General features: G+C 39.9%; 1 protein-coding gene across 1 annotated transcript in view; it reads right to left on the bottom strand.

The window, feature by feature from the left end:
- The window catches only part of LOC122189779 (receptor-type tyrosine-protein phosphatase N2-like), a 104967-nt gene that overhangs the window by 55174 nt on the left and 22921 nt on the right, over window positions 1-26872 (bottom strand). Inside the window, exon 5 of the mRNA XM_042889155.1 lies at window positions 3208-3355. Within this exon, the coding sequence (XP_042745089.1) occupies window positions 3208-3355 (148 nt within the window). The remainder of the gene's footprint in view (window positions 1-3207; window positions 3356-26872) is intronic.

Here is a 26872-nt window from a genome sequence, read left to right as displayed (position 1 = left end):
GTACTACACAATCTCACAATCTTCCGCATATCTCACAGTGACCCTGTGACTTAATGAAGATCTGTTACCTCTGTTACTTTCCAGATGAGGATTGAAAGCCTGGCTGTAAAACTTATAACTTACCTAATGCTTTTTGTCTTCTGTGTCCTTTTAGTCAGACACTTTTGAAGGAATAGAACCAACAAGAAATGCTGGAAACAATGAATATGGGAAGCTTCAGGCTGTACGAATTCAGGCTTTGCACAGCAGGGCGCATCTCCCAGCAATCAAGATGGCACATTCTGCCCAGAATGTCATTTTCTTTCTTATAGATTTAGACTGTTATTTCCCTGCCCACACATGAATGTACAAAAACACTGTGCAGAACTGCACTGGGGTAAGAACATGAAGAAGTATTGAGGGCAAAAGCAAAGCAGTCTTAAGACTGTGAAGAACCTGAATCTACCGATCAGTTGTTTTGTCCATAGGTTATCTATACAACGTGGAACACTTCTGAGATCTGAAATGAAATCAAGTTCATTTATCCCAGAGCATTTGCCAAATATATATATATATATTTTTTTTTTTTCAAGATAAACTTACCTATGTATTCCACCACTCTAAGCTATTGCAATGCTTCTTGGTTGGATAAAAGGATGTTATTTACTTACCTAGGTCTAAATTACTTTACTTTTCAGAATTTTTTGAACAAGTAGTTAATTAACTAAATGCAGTGTCAAGGTGATTCTGACACTAACTTGTGTATAGAGAAGATAGGTAAAAGAGTAAGTTATGATATACCTGTGGTACCTATAAAACGGCACCAGTGCGTAACCAGTAAAAAAACTAATATCCTCATATTTTAAGACTGGTTAAGAAAGGAAAACTGGAAGCAAATACAATACAGTAGGAAAGCTTCTTTGAAGCCTTCCTAAGATGAAATCTTTTATATGAATTGGCAATCCTGTTTTATCTTGTCAAGGTGATTATAAATATGAAAAGGGCAGGGTTGAGAATACACTGAATGTAGCATATGCTACTACGTTGTTATCAAAAGCCTATCAACAACATAAAAAAAGAAACCTATGCAAAAAAAACATAACATAAAAAAAACAACATAAAAAAGAGACCTTTTTTTCCTCACCCCTAATTTTAGAGTTTACAGTAACCAATATCTTATCAAAATGCCACACTTTTCATCCACTGAAGCAGTTCTAAGGACCCAACATAACAGCTGTTTACCAGCACACACAGCTTTGGGAAGGGAGAGCAGGAAGTTTTGTACAACTCAAAGAGGAAAGTTCCAAGCACACCCCTAGCCAGAACAGAAGTTTCCATATTGTAACAAAGGCAATAGATTGCTATTTACTCTTGCTAAAGTCAAAAGAGTTTTAAGTGTGCCAAAATGCTTCTAATTAAAGCATCAGATGAACTGTAACCACTGTGCTGGTGTACATGGATAGCACAGGCACAGAACACACTATGCAAGAAGCAAGAGGCAGGAAGTTGTACACCCTTGGCTGATCACTACAGGCTGATTCATCCAAGCAGTAGGATACGATGAAAAGAGAAAGACTGCCAACTCACCTCTGAAAATAGCTCAGCTGTCTAGTGTGGCATGACACCTAAGCTAAAACTCCCTGCTCTTTAGTGCTGCTACAGCTATATTGCTTCTGGACTCACTGCCAGAATGGCCTGAAGGTTCCTATTTCATTGCTTGCTGTATTATGCAGACACACTCACTGCATCAGCTCAACAACCAGCATCAATTTCTGGCAACACCTACAGCTTCCACGCTGCCTCCAAGGCAGGACTCAGGAACAATCTGGATTCATTCATGAACGGAGGCTCAGAGCAGCTTAACACAGCCCGACTGGAAGTCCACATTAACAAGAATGCTTTAAGCATAAAGTTCAACACTGACCAATACATATTATGGAGCAGTTTTCACTTCAAATTATGTCTATAAATGCTATTTTGGGGCAGGGGGATGGAAAAGAGCACAGAGGTATTACACTCCTTTAACTTCTATCCTTTTTTTTTTTTTGTTTTAAAGTATTTTTCTACAGACATGATCCCCAAACACATGAATCAATCAATACTGTCCTAGCAGACTTTTGACCAGCATGATATTTATTCGTAAGAACGTGTATTGCAGAATTACAGTGCTCCTCTCCTAAGCAGCACAGTAATGCAGAAAGAATCTCTAAATTAAGAGGAGAGCCAAATCCCACTGAAACAAGCACGTGGGCACTGATGGGCTCAGGGAAATTACCAAGTAGCTCCAAAAAATCTTCACTCCAAATCTGGCTCTGACATTTACTTAATGTCTTACCTGTCATTTTCCCACTTCTAAAGGAAAAATAGTACTTAAGGCTCTCATAGGGAAAATTAATGTTTTCAGAGCACTTTAAAAATTAAAGTAGCTGTGTATGTTTGCCAAGCTACCCAGCTGGATTGTGGGCACACTGACTGAGAGCATTTTTGTTGCTGTGGACTCTGCATATATTCTCAGCTTCAGTTTTGTTTCATTGGTTGCTTAATAAAACACGTGGCTGCAGATTACCCATGTAAACTATGAGAAATACATTTGCATAAGAAAAATGTGTTCTTTTTATTTCAAACTCAAAAAAAAAAATGGCTGCTTACAGAAAAAGTACATTCTAGGAATATAAACTGGCTCCCTTTTTATTTTCCTTCTTTTCATCCTAATCCTAGCAGAGAAAGAAGCCAGTTTGCAAGCTTATCCACTGAAGCCTAGAGGGGCTCATTCAGTACAGCTGAGTATCTGATAAACAGATCATCCAGCTCTGATTATAGACTGCTGGTATTACTGTTGGATGGACACGATACCAACTTGTCCAAACAAGCCAAACTTTTCTGCTGAATGGCTACAGATGCCACTCTTGCACAGAAAGTATATTCCAACATTGAAAAGCACTCTGGCTATTGAATTTCATGAGACAGCACAGCTGCAGCAGCAGCAATCGGTGGCATAACTGTGCATTTTTGTAACATATATGCAACTTACGAGAAGACAAACACATTCTGAAATGACAACAGGACATGGATCCAGCCATATTCATAGCTACACTTCTCTAGTGTACACATACACTACTCTGTATTTTGTTTGCCTGGCATCTGTAAACTCTCCAAGCACTGTGCAAAGGATATTGAGAGAAGTATCAAGAATTTAAGAAGTAGCCATGGAAATTAAAGTATACATACATGGTACTACAGCCCGGGAGCGATTCTTCTGGGTGTTTTCCTCCTTCTGTGCAACAGTGGTGGCATTGGGTTCAGCCTGATAAGCACAAAGAGCTTCCCACTCTTTCTCCAGACGATTCTTGTTTTTCAGGTGATCTTCCATGTAGGACTGGAATTAAAAGAATACTATATTAAGCATTGGCTTATCTGGTCTCAAAGCTAAAAGGATGCATCTTAGGATGGAAAGCAGAGCAGGAAGACATAAGGTAATGATTCAGAGCTTCTCCAAATAAGTACTTGCTCAGAACTTGTTTCCATTGAGAGCTCAGAAACTGCCTTTATCCTAAAGCAAGGGAAGAATGGTCAGGAGTGAAAAGTAGAAGTAGAAAGAAGTAGAAAAGAGTAGAAATCCTGAGCTCTGGGACACACTCAGTCTGACTGCTAACTCATTTATTGATGTGACTTTACTTCAACCTCATTTGTGCTATACAAAAACCAGATCATTAATATGTACCAGCACTAACTGAGAAGAAATGCCTGAAATCTCCAGATGTGGAACTTAGTGAGCAAGAAACTTCTTCAGTGCCTAGAAAATGTACGCACAACTGTCTGCTTCACTGGACAACAGAAGAGTAATGAGTACCCATCAATAAAAACAAGTTGCTACGACAACATCTGTAGTCAAACAGAAGGCTTTTAAAACTAATGTTCAAGCACACACACAAACTCAAATCATCAATACAGTTCCTGAGAATTTAAAAATTGCCAGACTTAAGTGCAAAGACAAGGAGTTCATACTGTGCCAGTCCAGGTGCAGAGTGAGCCTTGCACTGAGAAGATGGTGTTAATATATACTGTTAAAGACTATGCCTTGTACCTGCTCTTCAGTAAAAGCAACTGTGTTTAGGGGAATCACCTTCAAAGAAAATTTAATTGGTATCCCAGGAATGACAGCCCACCAGAGTATATTAAGGCAGATCTTAAGTCTTTGAGGCTCTCACAAGACAAGACGTTCTGTACAGCACTGGGTTAGGAATTCGCATCCAGAGGTTTTCCAAAATTTAAATAAGAACCTGCTCCTTCACCCCAGGGTCCTAAAACTTGTTCCGAATAGATGAGGGAGAGACCGCAGGAATGTTTAGGAAGAATCTCTTCCCCTCTCTGCAGCAATGAAATAAAGAATCTGGTACTGCAGGTCTACTTACCCGTCCAAATTACTTTCCAGAGCAACAGAGTAACCACACAGTACACCCAGCTCATATCTGTAAATTAAGCTCTTCAATACCCTTAAAAGGTTGGTTGGTATAACCCAAGGGGCTCCTGCTGGACCATGCCCTGCTGCAGTCCCATCTACACTTGTTTAGGAAACATTCTTATAAAAAAAATCCCCCTGGAAGTATTAAAAAAAAAAAAATTTAATTGCTTAATTTCCCCACCACGTGGCACCTCTGTTGTACCAAGGAGTCTTCAGACATGCTTTAATGAAGGGCAGTCCCGTCCTCTCAGCAGCTTCAGCAGAAGGTGCAAAAAGCTCCAAGTTCATCTTCTGCCAAACTGAGCACTGCTAAAGCTGTCGCTCACCGCACTCCTCACTGAATTGGGCATGGGAACACTTTCACCTACAAAACTGCTTCTGACACGCAGCTATGTCTCTGTGCAAGGTTTGTTGCACGTGTCCGTCTTTCCATGAGATTTATAAATCATGCTTGTTACCAAAAAGCAATTCAAGAAGTGATGTTTCCAGAAAGACTGGCTAAATGTTCCTATAAGGAAGCATACTGTGCTAGAAGAAAGGCTTCTGAAGGATGCAGAAAACAGTGGTGGCCTAGATACAAATCAAAACACCCACTGTGTGATTGCTTCCTTGTAAAAATAGCAGGAAAAAATGGCAGGGAATGGGGCCTTTGGCTGCAGGATGAGGGGCTGGGGGCATGAGCAGCTCCATGAGGGGAGTAGGTCAATGAGAACAGGCACAACCCAGGCTGCTGGGAGGGAATCACTCATCCCCCGGCACTCTGCTTGAATCCATCATAGAATCATGAAGGTTAGAAAAGACCTCTAAAATCAGCTAGTTCAAACACCAAGCCATCCTCACCATGCCCACTGACCACATCCCCCACTGTCACACTTCCATGGCTCCTGAACACCTCCAGGGATGGTGACTTCACAGCCTCCCTGGACAGCCTGCTGCAATACCTCATCACTCTTTCTGAAAAGAATTTTTTCCTGATACCCAAACCGAAACTCCCCCAGAGCAACTTAAAGCCGTTTCCATTTGTCCTGACACTAGTTATCACTGTTAATTATGGCTAATTGTCCTTGCCAAATGGCTGCTGCTGGTGAGGAAAGGGGGAGATCTTACTCTTTTTGTCCAGTAAATCCTGGCCTGGACACTGCACATACCAGAAAAAAATAGTCTTTCCCGTGGCAGAGAACAGTTGGTGCATAAGAATTGTAGTGAGGCAAAGGGGGGAAAAAAAGCAGTGACATCTGACAGCATCACTGAGACAGGGCTCCTGCTTGAGGAGAGTAGTTCTGAACACAGCAGGCAGAGCTCAGGCAGACATGGGGCAACCGCCAGACCCTTCCCATTCTGAGCTCCAGTTCTGTAATCAGTTTCACTTTGACACGTCCATCAACTCAAACTTCAGGAACACTTTCTGCAGATACACAGGTCTGTCAACAATGAACTTTTCCAAAATATCATGGGATCCATGAAGGAAAGGGTTGATGAATGCCCAATTCCTATGGGAGGGTTGCACAGAGCATGCAGGTTCCTGCTGGCTCCGACTCGTCTATTTGATGACCTCAAAGATTAAGTTTCACGAAGAAAGCTAAAAATAAGCTTTAAATTGTTGAACATGACATCGCTAAGATATTTTGATTGCTTTCAGTGGATATGAATTTCTAAACAACTTATCTCTCCTCTAAAAGGAATATTTTCTACATTTAACTTCCTTTCTCAAGGAATTCTGAGTGTAAAAAATGAATGCACAAGTGTAGAGACTGAAACTTTCACTTCCACCACAATCATATTCCACCTAATCTCAGTACCTGCATCACGCAGATGAGATTCACAGGGCACTTCCGCCAGATCTTGAAAAGGCATTGGGACTATATGAGCAAACCTGTGGAAGGCTCTGCTCAGTATGAACATCTGCTTTATGCACACGTTTAAACAGTGGCTGAAAAACAAGCCTGCTTTAAAACATTCAGAAGTCAGACAATTCCCTCAGAGTTAGGCAATCTTTCATTTACAGTCCTTCAGAGCCCCTACTCTCATCCCCATTTTGCTAAACAGAAGCTTAGTGATTTTGAAATGTTCTCATGGGAGCTGCTGATGTACATTAAATTGAGTGGAACTTCTGATATTTTAGAGATTGTATGTCTACTCAGATCCACTCCTTAATTAGGATGTTTTCATGAGATGTTCTACAGTGTTTGCCTGGTACAAAAGAAATTCATTACCAACACGTCAAACACACACATAATTTTCCCTGTCCACAGCAGCAGACAAAATAAATAGAGGTTGTCACCACTGCTACTGCAGTGCTTCTCAGAGCCTTCTACAAAAGGCAAAGCTCTGGTCTCACTAAGATGCCCACATCAAGACACGTCCTGCAGCCCTAAGTACATGTTACTTTTTTAATTAAGTAGTCTTCTCAACCACCTCACCTGACATACCTTAGTTTACATTGTCTTAATTCTCCTTCCACAAGGCCTCAACAGCAAGTGGAAGCCTGGTCTGCACTCTCTTTTATGCACAGATTAGATACTCTTGCTACCAAACCTGAGGATAACAAGGATGGAACATCATCCCTCTGTCATCAATGTACACAGAAAGGGGGATGTGCAGAAACAGCTATCACTATTGTGTGATATGTACCAGTCATAAGGGAAAAGATTGGCTTTCAGCCAGAGGATGAAAAAAACATCTCAGGGACAGCGAATCTCTGGCCAGGAGATCCTGTGCCAGGGGCAAATGCCAAGACAGACTCACATGCCTGAACACAGGCACAAAGAGTCCAACAGCCTGGCTTGGATTTGGTAACATTTCCTGAGTGCTTGGTTGATGCTATGTTATGGCATCAAAGCACTTTCTTTTCCTTCACTTTTCTCTTTACTCTAGAAGTAGCAATACATTCGCTGCTGCTAAATTAAGGTTAACCAACATCGTACTTAATTTTTTTATTGGTCAATCTCCAAATACCTTCTTTACAGACACTGTGGCTTGCATCTGACAATCTATTCATTTTAAAAACACCTATTTTATTAGCTGATGTTCAGCTATTAGAAAAAGCAATTATTTTTGACGACATACTCCAAAACGGTACTTGATTAGGCACTCTTCTCCTGGCTAAGGATGTCTCCTTTAATGAAAAGACAGGCAACTCTTAAATTGACAGACTTGACAGCTCTAATTCAATCTCAGATGTCAGCTGAAGAAGTGGATAGGACATTATCTCAATCCTTGTGAATGGTGACCACTGCAACCCACACCCTTCACCTAACAGCACGAGAACCACTGCTCTCAGACCGCAGCTGCTGCTTCCAAATGCACAGAGAGGAAATCAAAGTAAGGACCAGATACAACAGCACCTCAGCTGCTGTTGCTCTGTGCCTGGCTACTTCAGGGAACAGGAACATGGGTGAGCACAGCACTGCTGCCAGGTTCATAATGCACCATTTCTCCAAAGAGAAACATTTCTACATCATCAACTCCAGTTGCTCTGGGATAAGTCTCATATTCAGCCGCTGGTCCCTCTTCTGCATACTCTGGACACTATTAAAAAGTGAGCAGCCCAAATCAGGTAAGAGCAAGAGTAGTTCTATATGCTCTTGGGGCGCATAACTCCCAAAGGGAATCAGTTCCTCCAACACAGACATTCTCACCAAACTGCCAACCTCTCCATCCTTCCTCCCCTCAGTGCCCTAGAATGGCACAGCACACACTACAGCCTCTGAATGAATCAAACCCTCAAACCCTTCCACAGTCCTGGCTGGTCCTGCATCACTGCATGGAGCTGGTGAGGTAGGGAAGGTGACAGGGACCAGGCAGTGTCACAGTGCTTCTCTGGCTCCTCAGGAGGGTTTTGGATAAGAGTGAATCAGACTCAGCTATTACAGAGTAACTGCAAGTGTGTACTAACCACTAAAAAAGAAAAAACCCACATACTAGAAACCATTCATTTTATTATTCCCACTGATTGGCATATGCAAAGGGTTTTTTCTTTTTAGCTTCAATTCTTTCCTGTAGGCATTCCCAGCATTTTTGTCATTCTACTCAGACCTCTGCCTTCCTCAGTGCATATTTCAGTCATTGCATGTATTCACTATAAAAAAAAAAAAGTGTATTATACTTTTCCGTTTAAATTCAATTTACTTTCAACATAGCACACGTTTCTCTCCTTCCTTTTTCTGGCTCAATATTTTATCACTAGTGGGTTCAGAGTAACTTTCTCCTTTCCATTCATACCACTCACGGTGCTACAAAAGTTTGAGAGCTCTGATTATCCACCTCCAGGCTTACAAATAATGCCTTGTTCTCCCTACTTCACAAAGAAATTTTGCAAGCTGCATATAGATGTCTGTATCTAAAGGGGAAGTCCAAGCCACAGTTCATTACTATTCCTTAAAACACAAATATTTCTGGACTATAGACTCTTCTTGTGGAAATACTCAAGTATTTCCAACAAGGAAGAGAGCTCCTCATCTGAGATGGCTTTGTCACAGGGATTCCAATACTACGGCTTTCCTATTACAGACTTAATTTACTACTCATTGTCACCAACCCATGTATTTCAGCTCTATTCTACTCATGAAAAATATTATTCTTCTATAAAACTTCCTCTTGTGTGTATATCAGTGTCCTTACTGTGCTGGTCCATGAACTAACATATCTATGTAAAACATACACCTCTTCTCTCATGGCTTTCCTTGAAAGATAATTTAACTCTATATGTTTTATGTGTTTTTAGGTCTAAGCTTTCCAAGCTTCTGGATCACTGCTCTGTCGTCACTTCTGTGCAGCTCCTTGCAGTGTGATACCACTTGTGAAAGTCATTAAGTCACTGCCGTCCACTTCCAGATTACTGTCTAAAAGGATAAATGTCACAGTAAGCACCACCAACTCCTGTACACTGCCAGACACTACCATACAGCATTTAATCATTACTCTTTCTGCATCATCCTTTAGCCACATTTCAGTCCACATGATTGTCTTCTTAAAAAAACTGACATTAATTTTTCAATTAACTATTCATGAGACAGTTTCAAGGCTTTATTAAAATGTAGATATATTACATCTGTTGTTTTCACTTCATTTCACTTGGTTTTGTAATTTTAGTTAAATAAAAAGCAATCAAGTTTGTCCAGGCAAGATTTACTCTGTATAAAATTATGCACTTTCTTACTCATTGTGCTCTTATTCAATGGAAAGGATGGAGGAGATTAGCAAACAAAGGAAAGACTCCAGTCTTCCCCATCAGCTGAAACAGACCCTCACAGTTATCTCCCTTTTGTGCCCGTGAAAAAAATCTCTCCCTAGATAATCAGCAATTTCTTTTTTAATATGTGTTCAATTATTTTCAAGAACTGGAGTCTAGACTCACATAATAGTGAAGAAAACAAGCATTTCTCTTCTCCTCTTCTCCCCATTCCTCCTTCTTAAAATTATGATTGCATTATTCTTCCCTCTCTGGCACCCACACTTGTCTCGTACAGCTCAAACAAAGCCCCCAGACACATCACTGTTAGAATCTTGAAAGAACCATATTCAGACCACACGAATATTTCTTCACATTTTATAAGCATCTCTTACATCTCCTAAGAGTTTCATACTAGTACTGAAGTTACTTTGGGATCTCCCTTGAACACAGCTACCTTTCTTTCTGAGCTTCTGCAATGCTCTTACAAAGCCTGGAGGCTGCAAGCCTAGCACATGCGCTTCCATAAAGAATGTTCTTGGTGGTGACCCACGTAGAAGAAAGCATGGAAGTAGAGCCAAACCACATCCATATCTTTCCTACCTTTCCTCTTCAGCAAAGCAGACCTTAAAGACAGGATGCACTATCTCAGCCAACTTAGTTCTTTAAATGAACCAAAGCACTGTGAAAATCCCAGTTTTCTCCATTGGCTACACTTCCATTGAAACAACACAGATGTTCTGATCCAACCAACCAGCAAAAATGTAGAGCCTATTCATGTTCTCAAGACCAAATCCATGGCAAATCCAATTTTCAATGTTACTTGTAGAAAACTGTGATATTATTGGGCTACTTAAGTCACAATATATGTATGAATGAAATAAAATCAAATTTTTGTTGCGGCAACTAATTTTTGTTACCTCACAGAACATGCATCTGACATACATCTCAATAAATTAACAACAGGCTATAAATTCTCACATACTTTCAAACCTGAGGAACATTCTGCATCTACTTATGCCAATGGAAACACTCTGATGTCATGGGAGCCAGGATTTTATCAGCTGTTTTGTCAGTCTTTTCATTATTGAGGTCCTTAGTCTCTTCTTGTTTGTCCCATACTATCCTGGATCTCCCAGCGTTATCACTGGGAATGGTCTATAGTAACCATAAATGGAAAAAAAATATCAAGACACAAAAGGCTGAAGGTGTGTATTTAGTCTTTATAAAAAGCACTGAGAAATTACTTTATCTCCTTGGTGTTGCAGTCACATTATTACAGTAATGTGTTTTGATTAATTTTTTCTTCTATTTCTCAGTATCTAAATACAACAGTGAAAAGAATAGTTTCGAAGCCTTTAAAATTAAATGTTGAAAAAGCCACTCTGAAGCTTTCCTAGTATTTTGGCACAAAACACTACTAGTATATACATAATACTGTAGATAATGAAGGAAAAATAAAAAAGGAAGGTAATTCTCTGACAAAGCAACTACTCAGTCTGGTTGAGAATAATTTTGCTAGGTTGATTCAAATCAGAGACGTATTACCAGGAAATTAATAACCTCCAATGGTGATGCCAGCTAACAATAAAAGATGACATTCCCTAGTTTCAGTTACATTTTTAGATGTAAAGACTATTGTAAACTACTAAGCATATACACAGAGCACAACCATGCTTCAGGTATGCCATCTAAAGCATTTCAAAACATTTATCCTTGAGTTTGAAGAGGAACACCATCCTTGCATGATCAGTGTACGACATTATCTACCTAATGACTACTGAGCGACTTTTGTCAGAATGACTGTAATTCACAAGTACATTAGATGGCAACTTATGTTCTGCTTACCTAAATTAATACACCCTTGATGTAGCTTATATTACTGTCTCCCCTTTCCTTAATGGTCTGATAATAGAATTTTGTAACTTGTAAAAGGATTACTTCAATCCAATCAGCAGGTGCTGGGATCAGTGTGTGTCACACAAACACTTGCTAATCCCTTTTCTTATAGCTCCCAGCTGCCAAAGGTGCTCAAAGAAATCCCAAAGAAGTATCTGGATACAACACGGTGTAGATTGATGCAAGTTTTCAGCTCTAGAAAGAATCTTAAAAAATATACATGACACTAAATACTACCCAAGTTGGGAATCGTGGAGGCAGATGTGCTTTTGAAAGGAAACACAACTAGGAAATTAAACATTAAAAAATAGAATGTTTATATTTACTCTACTAAGCTCTCACTAAATACAGCAGAAGGTGGAAATTTACTCTACAAAGAAACCCTTGTCAAGGATTATCAGCTACTTAATGGTGCTTTCTAGGTCTTAAAATACAACCACCTCCATCTCTTCCTCCTTACCCTCTTCCTTGAAATCTAAATTATGCCTATGAAGTTTCACTGCTGCAATTATTTTGCTTTAAATAAAGCTCAACAAAAAGAAGATGATTACCATAAAAGGAATAGAATCTGTTCCCTTACAATCTCTGTATTTCTATAGCTCCATCTGTCCAGCTGTATGAAAGAGCTCACATTACTTCCGCAGGAGAGGCAAGTATCACTGCCATTTCTTGGATAGGAAAAAGAAAGGGCAGAAACACTGAATTTCCTGGGGTTGTCATCTGAAATCAGGGTCACAGAATATGCTCCTAACACAGCCACTATGCAGGGAAATTCAGAATTCAGGCTTCTCGACCACTGTTTTTTCCTTTTCCCATGACTGTGCCCATAGAAAGACCTGACACGTAGACTTCATGAATACCTGGTAACATTTTGGTAACTAGAATATACCAAACACTCTCATTTCAATGGAATTGCAACTGGTTTTGGTTTGGATGTTTCATTTAGAAGAATAGGGTTTAAGTAGTTGATAAATACAGGTATTTAATTTATGCACATTAGCTTCTGTTTGTGCAAGACATGCCAGATTAAATAATAAAAATGTAAAAGATGAATTAAACAAAATTCATTTCCAGTCCTTCAGTACATCTCGCAGTAGATCTCAATAAAATTGTTCAATAGTTAATAGCATTTAAATAAAAGTTATATCAAAAAAATTCAGGGGACCAGGCCAAATACTGCTCTTATACAGCATGTGATGAGTTGTGACATTTCTTAAAAACAAAAGTGAATTCAAAACACCAAAACCTCTCTGCTAAAGGCAACTTCTCACTGTAGCAACTACAAAGAGGGCAGTGTTACCAGAATTGCCCAAGGGAAGCTCCTTGGGAAGGGCTCTTTACTTCCCTTCTGTCTTTCACATATTACACAGCTGAACAAGAAGTAGAAGAAAAACTTCCAAAAGAATCCAAGTCCTTGAATACTTTCTGATAAACACTGGATGTCCAATTCCATTCTCACAGGAAATTCTCATTTTCTTCTTATTCTTAAAACCTATTTTTCACAACCTCTTCTTCTCGCTATGTATTTATACTAACAGTTTGAACATCATACCCCAATCCAAGACATAGCTGTGATTTATTTATTCCTGCTAATGACACTGTACACTTAAAATGAATATTTTAAAAATAGATCACTATATACTAATTACCTGAAAACACAAACCCAATTCCCTGCCTTCTTCCTCTCCAAGCTCTGCTAACTCAATTAAGCATCTAAATTTGGGTTCTCAGTTGGATACTGTATTTGCAATTTTAGATTTTAATGAATTAAAGTCTGTCTCTCTTTTTAGAGCACTAGTACAGTCACCTTCATTTACTATATATAAAAATCACCAAGAGGTAAATAGAGAATTCTGAAAATGTCATGTTTAAGAATAATCTCCTCTTCAAGCGTGGACAAATTCTTCAGAGATAATGAGACGAGGAAAACCCAGGTGACCATGACCAAGCACATCGAAGTGATCCAACACACAATATGTTTGGACAGTTGGACAAAGCATGCCTTGGCCAGACAGTGGCCATTTTTAAGGGTAGAAAGGAGAATATTATTTCTAAACATCTGTGTCAGAGCAAGGAGGTAAACAGCAGTACTCTTACTGCTCTTCTGAAAGGCATAATTAAAAGTCACACTGTTTTTCTCCAGGTTCAAATCACGACTCGCAAAAGAAAACCCTTCTACTTTTCAAAGACTTTTTTGGAAAAAAAATCCTATATACAAACACGCACAGCTATCTGTATCTGTACTCTTTTGAAAACTGAGAATCTTCAGCATGAGATCTAAGAAGTCTTCCACACTACATCCACAACCTGCAGACTGTGTGTAAGCACAAATGAGCATATGGTCACCTGTGAGAAAAAGCAGGGGGAGAACAGACTGAGTAATCAGCATTTTCCTTCGAAAACTCACATCAGCCAGAACCAGGAAACTTCAAACCGCACAAACGGTCAAATCTCAGCACTCAAGATGATTTTGAAACTGTACTAGGAGACAGATGGAACAATGCTGACCATGACAAAGATGTGCCTGGTATCTGCTCAGCTCCCAAACAGACAGAAAACATCAAATGTTAAGGCTGCCTTTAAGCCACGTCCCTTGAGAACTTTAGTTGAGGCTGGCTCAACTCAATGACTCTCAAATATTTTTCTCACAAAAGCATTTAAAAGGGGTTGTGAAGTGGAGATTGAAAAGCTTGAGATGTAAACTGCAGAAATACAGCCTACTCTTTGGACTCCTGGTCTTGCATGGAAGCATATGAGTTGGTAAGGGATCACACTGCAAAGAAGCTTGAGGAACATCGATCTAAGCCACAGATGAGAATACTTTCAGTGATAGACTGTGATAATAATAAGAACAGAAATGCAACGTGAAAGAGGACAGAAAAAGAAGCCAAGCAGAGGCAAACAGCAAAGTAAAAAGATGAAAGACACTGCATTACTAAAAAAGAAAAGCAGAAAACAAAACATTACAGTTGTTACAGCTGGAAAGATTACTGTGGTGAAAACAGGAAAAGAAACAGGGAAAGAATACTCACCTGTATCCAAAGATCTAGGTTTGCAGGAAAGGCTCCACAAAGGAGGGATCTCCAGAAAGAGACCTTCACTAGTAACAGTCAGCCCTTCAGTGGGGTCAAGGAGAGGTGGAGCTTGGACAAACAGGTGAACTGCCTTCACCTGTGCTCCCACAGCTGACTCAGTCCTTTCCTCAGGTGATCAATCAGTGCTTTAGGCCGTGACTCAACAGTTCCCATACACAAAACAAAACCAACAACCAAAGTAAATGAAGAAAATGCTATGGAAGAAGGCATATCCAGTAACTGCGCACTTTGCCTTTTCCTGGGAACTCTTCTCTTTGAGTACTGAAGCAACAAGAAAGCACTGAAAAAGTGAGAGTAGCAGTTTTGTGTTGACAGCACAAGTTGTGCTTACCGCTAACCAGAAGAAGAAAGCAAAATAAAGAAGCTAACAATTGCTGCATGTGTGCGTGTGTGCAAGGGCTAAGGATCTAGCAGTCTTGAAATATACGCTTGAAGTGTATTTCTTCTCAATTCAGAAGAGACCCAAAAATGAGTAGATGGCATCTTTTACATCACAGGGATAACTATAACCATACATTGCACATCATCAGTTTGCTTCTCATAAGCTTTTCAAGGCATATTTAGTATCTATCATCTCTCCAAATATGGAATAGTTCGCTATTATATAATGAGGCCAAAACTAAACTCACAGAATACAATATGACAAACACAAGGGCAGCACTCTCAAATTCTTTCACGTCACGATTTCATGTCTTTAAAATAGGCCAACAAGGGACAAAAAATGGCAAAAATATTACCCTTTAACATGATTCCTTGTTTATTAGAGCCAGTAGGATTAGCTGTGAGAGCAGAGCACTGGAACACCAGAGAATAGGGGTCTACTCCTGGCTCTACTTCTGACCTTAACAGTTCCTTATCAGGGCCTGAGCTTCCTGGAGTGAAGAGACAGGATAATGATACTGACCTTCAAAAAGAACTTTTAACCTACATGCTCAAAAGTGCCTAAGAGTATAAGAGTCACATTTTTATTATTATTAATTTGGTTACTGAAGTTAGTTGAAAAACTCCCACTGACTCTGATCAAAATTTCTCCTACAGGCTCCCAAGCACCATCTGAAGGGCAAAGTATCCCAAAATTCAGCGGTTAGCACACACATATGCTAAGTCAATGGTTGGTATATATACTCTGAGACTGCAGTTTTCTAGACTCTGGCAGAAGTTTAAAGTAGACTTTAAGAAACAAGAAATAATGAATAAGAAAAAAGAAATAAGGAAATAATTATTTCCTTAAGAAATAATGCATTAGGCACTGTTTGCATATTCCATGTATGCTGGCAGCAACTAGGCAATATTAAGCAACAAAATGTGTAACGCTTTCAGTCAAACTGGTCAAAAGCAGATTTACCAAGAGGTAAAAGGAGCTGAAGGGGACATAAAACAACAGGCCATTTCTCAGGCAGAAGAGGAACATTTGTAGGACTACAGATATTAAATTTGCTCTGTAACCTTTGTATTTAGGAGTGAACTCGCAGAAATTCCCACATTCTGCACATAGGTACGGCTCAGAGCAGTGCCCTGGCAGTGCAGGAACATGGGGCTGTTTACTTAGTGTTTGTTGTTTTGATGGTATCTTTATACAATGTCCACCTAACTCACATGTATCATGTCTTAATCAAAGCACTGAAATGATCCCTATTTATTCTGCTGTTTAGATTTGTCACTGGCAAAGGCACGTGACATCTCTTAAGTTAGCTTCTGTCTATAACGGGATGCAAGCAAATTAATAGCGTTGTTTAACTTACATCTCCTCCAGTATTTATGTGGCAGAGACCACTGCAAATTAAATTTCATAAATTATCACTCCTTTGCTCTTCACCATTTATGTCACTGTAAATTTGCCGTCTCCTCATCCTGAGCAATGACAACAACCTCCCCAACTTCAATTGTATGCTCCCGTAAGAGATGGCAACTGCAAAGATTTCACTGAGAAGTTTAAATTTTAAAATGTCAACTAGTTTTCATTAACATTTGAAAGATGTGCGTATTATACCTCTGCCCACCAACAATTATTTACGCTTCTACAAGGACACTGCTGCTGTGCATGGTATTTGTATATAAGCACACAGGGAGGTGTTGAAGGGCCCACTACTGAAGCTTCATCTTAAGGTATGATGTGACACTGGTAAAAATAAAACCTGGAAACACACCATCATCTGCAGGAGTAAGAAAGCCTCTCTAAATACGAGCAAACTTTGTTACCAGACATAATTACAGCCTTTCTTTTTTTTTTTTTTTGCCACATAGAAATATCAGGGAGATCTGGGGCCCAATTCTGATGCAGCTCCCACCTGCTAATCAGCAGCGTGCAGATGCAGCCTCGGGCACAGTTTCACCTCTCAGATGCTGTGCTGCAGCTTTTTTCCATTGTTATCTCAGCCGACATCTTTACTTTTGTCAGATGGATATTGTACCACCGCCCTGCTACGCATTCCAGGAATACGAACACAGCAAGCAGCTCGGCATCAGCTCACACATGAACAGCCCTCACTCCCATAAAATATTCATTCATTTAAAAAAATATTTGCACCCCGCTGTCAAACTTAGACAAATTCATACTGAGTCTCAGAAAATAGCTGTTTTAATGGTAAATGATATTCCAGAAACCTCTTTCAGGCTAAACACTCTCGTCAAAATTATTTTAATAAGAAAGATTAACAATTTCAACATTAGCTGCTAATCCCCTTTCATTTGAAACTGTGCTGATAAAATTCTTTGCTTGTCATTCAAATAGTAAGTAATAATTATAGATTTGGGGCCTCCATCTCGTGCTTCATTAATAGTAAATTGCATGGAAGTCTGCAGCACAGAGTCAGCTTTGATACATCTCAAAATGCAATTTCCATAGCTTTCCTTAGCTATGTACAATTAATTACAAAGTTAATAAGGGGAATATGTTAATGAAAGGGAAATTATTCACTCAGACCACCTGGTCTTACCGAATTTCTTTAATACATTTTCTTCTTTCTGTGAATTTGGATGACAGCAAGAACACAACTCAGAGTATGCTTTACTAATCCTTCAGTTTTTTGGGTTTTTTTTTGCAAGAAACTAAGATCTACTTAAATAAGAAAATAATGTAATCAGTACTAAATAACTGACTGTTATTTGTTTTCTCACACTCAGTACCTTTTTGATGTTAAAGCAAAAATGCTTAAATACATTTGCAATGATCAGATTCTCTCCTATGCTCAGAGTATAACTATAAAGGATTCAGTAAGGAGACACTGTCATTTTTTATTTGTTTTCATTAAAGGAATGTGTTGTATATGCACATATTTAATCGAACAAGTACAAATACACATACTTCAATTCACTGTGCTGTGACAGCCACTGGAGCTCAGTTGCTCTGTATGTTAGGGCTAATGGATGCTCATGGGAATATTTTAGGGTGTACAAACAGCCAGGTCAGAAAGAGGAAAACCTCCACATAATTCATCTTTCAAATAACACATCTGTGACACATGCTCAGTGAAACCTGTTCTTAAGACATGCCAAATCCAGAATCCAACCATCTTTGACAGACATTAATGTATTTACTACTAACCACACCGAGAAGAAAAACAGCTTGGAACCTGGGCACCATTTCTTGTAGCAATTTAACACAAAAAGGGCACAGGCTAATTCTCACAGCAGTAACAAGTCATGCTTGAAGAAGGTAATTCTTGTGAGTACTTGCCACCTCTCCCTCCTATTCTTAGTTCAGTGAAGTGGTACAGCAAGTGGACAGAAGCAAGGAATAACTCTTAATTCTCCTATCTCTTAGCTGTTGTGGATTCCCCATCCCTGCAGGCATTCAAGGCCAGGCTGGATGTGGCTCTGGGCAGCCTGGTCTGGTGGTTGGCAACCCTGCATATAGCAGGGGGTTGAAATGAGATGATCATTGTGGTCCTTTATAATCCAGGCCATTCTATCATTCTATGGTTCTACAATTCCCCAGCTTTTATTTGTTTTCTTTTGGCCAGCTGGAAAAGCTCATGGTGCACCAGCACACAGCTTTAGGACAAGAGGATGAGGAAGACATGAGAAAGCTGTCAACCAGAAAAAAAAATGGGAAGACACAAATCCAGCCCATAGCAAAAACCAAACAAACAAAAGTTATACAAAGAGAGAAAATCACTGCCTAAGTGCATGCTTTGCAAGGACACACTAGGGGTGATGGAATATTTGAGGGTAGTAGCCTTCCATTTTATCTGGTTTTGACCAAAAAATAACACACTCCTCCTTTATGAAGCAGTAAATACTATGTCATCCACAAACATACTTCACAGATTATTTATTTAAAAATTTTTCCACAGCTGTTTCGTGGGTGCATATGCAAAATTTGATCATCACAGGAGTGTTTTTCCAATGTCCTACACATTGTATTTTAAAAATAACACCCAAACTCAGATACCTTACTCACAAAACAGTGCCAAATTAAGATCTCATGACAGGAAAAGTTTCAGCAAGTATTTTTGTTTGTTTGTTTGTTTTTTGTTTGTTTGCTTTTGTTTGTTTGTTTAAATTTTGCCCTGAAGATGAGCATAAACTGATTTAGTTGAATCAGTGGAGGGTTTAAGGTGCCTTCATGGCCAGCAGGGTCTTAACCATCACTGTACAGCAAACATGAGGAGAAGGATCCCTCCAAAATATCACTGGAGATTTCCTGGGTATTTTAAACTGCAGTCGGTAAGTTATCACAAAAACATAGTGCTAGTATTATGTCCTCTCTCTATAAACACCACATAGTTGCAGTTGCATCCTGAACCTTCCTCCCACATCTGAACTTTGCTACCAGTTCAGAAATACGCAACAACAGGTAATATCATCTCATTATACTGCGTCCAAGTGTGGAGCCCCCAGTACAAAAAAGACAGGGAGCTGTTGGAGAGGGTCCAGAGGAGAGCCACAAAGATCATCAGGGGACTGGAGCACCTCCCCTATGAGGACGGGCTGAGGGAGCTGGACTTGTTCAGCCTGGAGAAAAGAAGGCTGTGGGGTGACCTCATGGCAGCCTTTCAGTACCTAAAGGGAGCCTACAAAGAGGAGGGGAATCAACTCTTCGAAAGGGTTGATGACTGCAGGATAAGGGGAAATGGTGTGAAGTTGAGGGAGGGGAGATTTAGGTTGGATATCAGGGTGAAATTCTTTACCTTGAGAGTGGTGAGGTGATGGAACAGCTGCCCAGAGAGGTTGTGGATGCCCCGTCCTTGGAGGTGTTCAAGGCCAGGTTGGATGGGGCTCTGGGCAGCCTGGTCTGGTATTGAATGGGGAGGTTGGTGGCCCTGCATGTGGCAGGGGGTTGGAGATTCATGATCCTTGAGGTCTCTTCCAACCCTGTGATTCTGTGATTCTGTGATTATCCTGACTGAGAAGTCCTTCTGAGTAACTTTTAGTGCCCTTCTCCTTACAAATAGGCATTTCCACTTGTTAGATCCAAAATACTATTAAAATTACTTAATCTGCTACAAACACAAATACAGAGAGAAGCAGAACCAAAACACTATCGGCCTCCTTGATGAGTCTCCATCTCTGGTTTCTATCTCTAGTGCAACTTTCAAAAGCAGCTGAGGACCCAATGACATGGCTTGTTTTCAATACAGAGGAACAAAAAACAGACCTCTTCATCAAACAACCTCCTACCTCTTCCTATGGTATGTGCTACAAGGGGTAATAATCTTGCCTTGACAGTACTTGGACCATCGCTAGAAATGGAGAAAAGCTGAGAGATACAGGAAGAAACGCAGACAGCCACCAGCTTTTGTTCCAGCCATGGCAATGATGCTTCCTTTTTACTGGGTGCATCCAGCCACACAAGCTAGTCAAGCATCAAGTATTTCACCCCATACAACACTTTAAAGACCGCCACTCTACAACGTTGGCAAAGATGTTTTCTTCATTTTTTCTACTAAAAGCCTTTCTTGGAAAGGTACAAAGTAGCTAAAAGTGTTCAACCAAAGCAGCTTGCAGGGAGCCGAATTGAACACCTCCCTGTCAAGCAACAGATCAAGATACATTACAGAAACCTGGCAAGTTAACTCTAATGGTGAATACATTTGGGAAAAACAACCAACAGGGGGAAATTCAGGGGGGGAAAAAAAAAGATTTTGAAATTAATATCAATCTGTATTCAAGAGGAATGTTTTTCCTAATTTAACGTTGATTGTAATTGTTGTTATTTCCTAAGGAGTATTCAACAAGATTAATATAGCAAGAGGGAGGCAACTGAACATGAAACAGAAATTAAAATGCAAAAAAGTAACTGGTTCATGAACACATTTTCTCAGTTTTATTTAAGAAATCTATGTAGTACATCCGTTGATAGCATTTCTGGCTCTATTTGCAGAGCCATTTTTGTAAGCAACAAGACTTCTTGTACTTTTTTGGAAGCTTCTCTTTGTTACTGTATCTCAAGTCCTGACTTTAAATAAACAGAGGCAAATGTTTCCAAACGATTTAAACACTCAGAGAGAGAGAGAAAAAAAGCATCCTAAAATGAAAGGATAAATGTCATTTCATCAACAGGAAATCTTACAACTCTGCCTGTCCCTGAAAATGTGACAACTCAGGGAGAAGGGTAAAGATTTTCTCATCCACAGTATTTATGTCCTTTAGGGGCTATTGGCTATCTTGTCACTGAGTGATGCCATACGCACAACAGCCTTTTCTCATGTGGCTCCTCTAATCTGACTGTCTGTGATAAAATGGCCTTTAGGGCCAAAGCTTTCTTGGGACTTGCATTTCAAGAGACTCCTACATCTATTTATATTGGTGGAACTGAAAGATAAATTGGGATTTAGATCCACTTAACATACGTGTAAGGAGCTCGTGCTTTTAGCTGAACTTTGCCACTGACTTGTCTTCCTTGCCATGCGAGGGAGGATTTTTTGGTTGTTTTCTCAGTCGGAAGCTTTTATAAACAGAGTATCTATAGTCTCTGAATTCATGAAGAACTACGGAAAAATTAACGGCCGTAGGAGGAAAAAACAACATGGAAAAATAAAACAAACAACAAAACCGCTAACTAATCAAACACCGTAACTGCGACAAAGACCCTGTTCTCACTTCCTGCACTCCTCACCTTTGTCTCTGCTGGCATTAATCACCCCGCGGAATGTGTCTCCAGGCAGTGCAGTATGCTCAGTATGCTCACACACTGCTCCTTGGCTCCTTCGCTGAGGAGATGTTTTGTGTGCGCTGGGATTAAGCTCAAGGTGGAAAGTACGCCTGCATCTGGCACAGTGCTATCAGTCCTTAGTGCTGCAAGTTCTCTGTTTAGGAAAGTGGGTTTAGATGCCTTCTGCTCATGCTTTCATTGCAGCTTTAAGAATAAAATCCCCAGAATTTCAACAAAATTTGGTTGAGGATTTATTTAACATTCACTTTTTTTTTTTTCCTTGGTGTGTGTCTTCTATCATACAACTCCACACTCCTCCACATTCAATTCAAAGAAAATCTACAGCAGCTACCTCAAGGAGTTCATTTTCAAACCAGGCATACTGAAGTCATCTAAAAATTACCATGCAGAAACTATAAGATACCAATGTTATCAAAAAGCCCCAGCTGCAACCTTGGAAACTATTCTCTCCTTGTCACCCTTCTACGTCTCACAAGAAACTCACACACAGGGTGGTGACGCACTGGAACAGGTTGCCCAAGGAGGCTGTGGATGCCCCATCCCTGGAGGCATTCAAGGCCAGGCTGGATGTCGCTCTGGACAGCCTGGTCTGCTGGTTGGTGACCCTGCACGTAGCAGGGGGTTGAAACAGGATGAGCATTGTGGTCCTTTACAACCCAGGCCATTCTATGATTCTGTGAAGAAAACTTACACTGATTCAGCATCAGAATGAAACTGCATGCAAAATTCAAGTTATTGGGTTTGACTGGTTTTCCAGCAGCAGGTCTTTGTCCCCTAGACACGTTTGTACCCCAAATAGTGCTCAAAGACCATGAGAACTTCCTTATGACAAGCAGTTCTCATATCAGGCCATCCCTTGCTTCTCTATGTGGAAGGTCCTTTTGGTTTAGCACGTATAATGCAAGGGCAAAGGGATCAAGTGGACTTACACCTCCTCCATGCAAAGCTCTCAATTTCAGTCTCTTGCTCATTTGTTCCCACTGCCTTGTTCAAACCCATAGCAATACTTTCTTCTCCTACTGAATACCAGAGTACATATGAACTACCACAAACCATTATTTTTTCCAATACATACAGCAGTTTCATATCTTCAGGGAGAACACTCCTCAGACTACCAGCTTAAACAACGACCAAAATTGATCTTGGAAATTCGCATTTTCTGATACTCTAATTTATGTATAATGTTTCAGATTTTGCACGTGTATCTTTTGAAGGAAAAAAACCCAACAACTCCAACACAGAAAATCACTTCTGCTTCTGCAAATTCCCTCTCATATACAGTATTCAGAAAATTACATCAAAATGTTGTCAAAAGCATAAAGTCCCTTCTTGCACCACAGTTCTTTACATAAAAATTCATAAGGTTATATTTATTTTAATCAAGCAAGCATGGAAATGTATGAAGCAAAAGTGGGATCCAATCTACCTAACTTACATGCTGAACTTGTTCTTGAGTATGAAAAATAGAGAATCCTTCATCTAAGTTGGAGATACTCCTTCTTCGAGCCACTGAGAAGACATCTGGTCATGCTCCAGACATCCAGCTTGAAAAGGGGGTTGGACAGGATGGAGAAATCCCTTCTGACCTCAACCATCCTATGATTTTGTGAGGTTGGAGATGTCAGTGGGATGATGCAGGCAGCACAGCAGAAGTCCCAAGAAAAAACCTCTCTGCTTAATTCTCTGAAGACCTTCATAGGTACCCACTCTCTACATCAACTACAAAGGGAATTTATGAACTCAAATCAGCAACACCACTTTATCAAGTATCTAAAATGTAGGTAAAATTAGGAGTCCCAGTAAATTATACTATATATCTCCTGGACACCTTCAAAACCCTATGGTTCTTCTCTTGGACTACAGGTGGAAGTTTGATACTTTATTAGGACTTCTCATGTAACATAAAATATGGATGTACACATGTGAATAAAGTGGATGGAAATCTGATTCCCAGTTTCTGCTCTTTCCTTTGCTCTGACCTTCTAGAAAACAATCATTTTCTTGCAGAACAACAGTGACTGAATCGAGGGCACCTCTTTGTTGTTGCTTGTGCTGAAACCAGCCAGTCAGTGCGACAAACATGACTGCATAAAACATGCTCCTCTAATTACATTTTCCAAAGTGCTTGTATTTTTCAGAAAGATGATAGAATCAAAAAAGTGCCATATGGGCCATCCTCCTGCTGCAAATGTGAGGAAAAAGAATGTGAAAAAGGAAAAAGGCATGGAACATTGGTATGGGTCTCCTGAGTCCTCCCTGCTTCCTACTGCCAGTAGTACAAACTGACTCATGCTACTGTCAACAGTGCACAGACACTGTCCTTGTTGTACAGGAAAGTGACAGATCTCAAAGATTTAAGCCTACCTAAGGAGACTGCCCCACAGCCACATGGGTTTGGCAGATTCCTGGTTTCTCCAGACCTCAAGTGCTACAAGTGATCAGCTAATCACAAGCAGCTAGTCCTCTAAGAAAAGAGTAGCTGTGGCTGGCCAGAGACTCCAACAAGCTCAAGGTTTGGGTGGTTTGGACAACATTTCAGGTACAGCCAGACTTTTCCAGCAAATTAAATGACCTTTGCGGTAGCATTTCTGACCAACGGTACCTGTGAGCAAGAAAGGGACTATGCGGAGTCACTTAGCAGCTGCAGGTTTATTTATTCTAAGTTATTTCCATTCAAGATTTATTCTGTTTATAAATCAAAATAAAATATTTCCTGCTGCCACTTTACACAGTAATCTATTGTTTCATTTTCTCTTGGGAGGCTTTGGCACCCATGAACAATAAAGGCTGAGGAGCCCTAACTCAGCTAACTGCTATATCGGCACACACTGTGGAGCTGAAAAACACGTTTATAGAGAGCTATAAGTGCATTTACCCTGCAAAGCAGATAGCATTTGCTATCCTTGCTGGGCCCCTTGCTAATATTTCTTGTTGCTTTTTCAAGCACTGAGATATCTTTCATAAAAAATATCTTTAAAAATTCAGAAGATGAGAGGAATCTAGCAGCAGGAAATAGGAAGAACTGGGAAAATTCTTGCACTGAATGATCTGTAAGATGTGAAGTGGGGTCTTTTACTCCCCTCAACGTGTAGCTGCAGGGCAGAGGCAGGAAGAGCTCTGTCTGGCAAGTCTTCCTATTGCTGAAGTTCATCAAGTCACAGCCTCTCCAGAGGCAGAGAGATTCAGGCAAATAAGGTATTAAGGATATGTGCATTTATTTTTGAGCAAAACACACACTGGGCCAGCTCTCTGGTTTCAGCATGACCCACAGTGACACAAAACAGGAGTAATTCTGATCAAGTCCAATCATCTGCCCAGTGCTGCAACTGCACGACGCTGATCTTCCCATGTAAACCTAACCTGGCTTTGCCTTCATCAAATCATGAATTTATGGTTTAACTACTTCCCTTAAGTAAACAACCCAGTGCCCGCCTGACCCTCCTATTAGGCTTGCCCTGATATCCAAGCTAAATGCATCCTTTTGACTCTAACTCACATTTTTCTCCTATTTGTATCATCTGTGTCCATTAAGAACAATTTTTCCCCATCCCATATTTCAAAGCACAATACACAGACTTCCCTGACTCACTGACTTTTATTTGTCCAGTTTAGACTACACAAATTAACTATTTTTATTCTCTCTGTGTGGTTCGTACTCTCAAGACATTACAGCATTTCTTTTACCCTCCCTTGAACCCTCACCACCTAAGATACAACATATGCTCTTAGACAGCTAACATATGTATGAGTTCATTCAGGGTTAAACAGCATTGACTGTATTATGGACACTGAACACCATAACAGTGATCTTGTGCAATCTGATTCTATTTAAGTTTATTCAAAGACTTTTTTTTCATATAGCTTTCCTGCAATTTTGCAGAAATTCCCATATCCAGAATAAGAAAAGAATGTGATCAAGTAATTGGAATGGTTTGGAAATATCAAGTGCATTTTACCATGTATATACATAAGGAAATTTTGCTTTTACTTCCATACAAATATGGAACACTACCACAGGAATTTGGATTTATTTTGAGTTGGACAACTGGAATACTTTTTTCTCAAGCATTTTATATAACTGTGAAAGAAAAATCAAGTGAATTTCACTCCAGTTAGGCAAAAGTGGGACAATAGGAAGTGTGACATATGATTTTCTGCCATGGCAGAAAACCCTTTCTAAACTGCAGTTGTACATCAGTGTTAAACTTAATATTTGCAGGGACAGGGAATAAGTGTTTACTCAGGATGACATTCTGGGATAAAGAGTCTGTTTTTCAAACTTGCCCTGCTTTTGCTCAGTTTTATAGCTGACCTGACCAAGGCTGAAGGTCAGTAACATGGCTGGGGTCAAACTAGCTCTCTGGGTTTTGCTTGCCCTCATTCCATTCTCCGTTAGATAAGATGGCTTAAAGAACTCAGAGAAGTTCTACAAAGAGTACTTTCAAATGTAAATCCTTTAAAAGAGAAAGAAATGGAAAAAGCATGACCCCAAAATATCACATAATGGAGACAAACTTCCTCTTCAAAAAACCCACAGGTCAGCCTTCAGAGCTGCACAGATGTGCATAAGTCAACAGGGAAGTGTCCAAAAGCATGGCAATGGTACCAAATGGAAAGGGTCCTTACTTGAAATCAGTCCTATTAAAAAATACTAACTACTACTGAAAAATAGCACAAATCAAACACAGAAAGTGAAGTAACACAAAGTAACATGATCTTTGCCATTACCTAACAACTTCTCAGTCAGTTTCAATGCACTCTACAAAGACAGCAAATACTTAAAGAAGTAAAATGAAGCACAAAACCCAGGGATTACTCCACAGCTCTCCCAGTAGACACTTAGCAGGGAAAGACAGAACCAAGCAGCAAGTTCTGACCACTGGCCTCTGTTTTGGACTGCTAGAGCTGTTCCATGCATACAGGCAGATTTTCATGTGTCCATTTCCTGCACTGACACTAATCTCAAACTAAGTTTGGAAGTAACCCAAGTTTTCCAAATCAATCTCCATTAAGACAATATATTTGTATCCTTTCAAACATAAAAGAGATCCAGCTTAGACGGAAGAAAACCTGATAAAAATAACAAAATGAAGGTCTCTTTCCAGGGGTAACGAAAATGAAATTGTTCCATATTACTACGTAATATTCTG

The sequence above is a fragment of the Lagopus leucura genome, unplaced genomic scaffold (assembly GCF_019238085.1).
Source record: "Lagopus leucura isolate 7727_CA_CO unplaced genomic scaffold, USGS_WTPT01 Super-Scaffold_100157, whole genome shotgun sequence".
Taxonomy (NCBI): Eukaryota; Metazoa; Chordata; class Aves; order Galliformes; family Phasianidae; genus Lagopus; species Lagopus leucura.
Note: the sequence above shows the minus strand (reverse complement) of the source record. Positions and strands in the feature narration are given on the sequence as shown.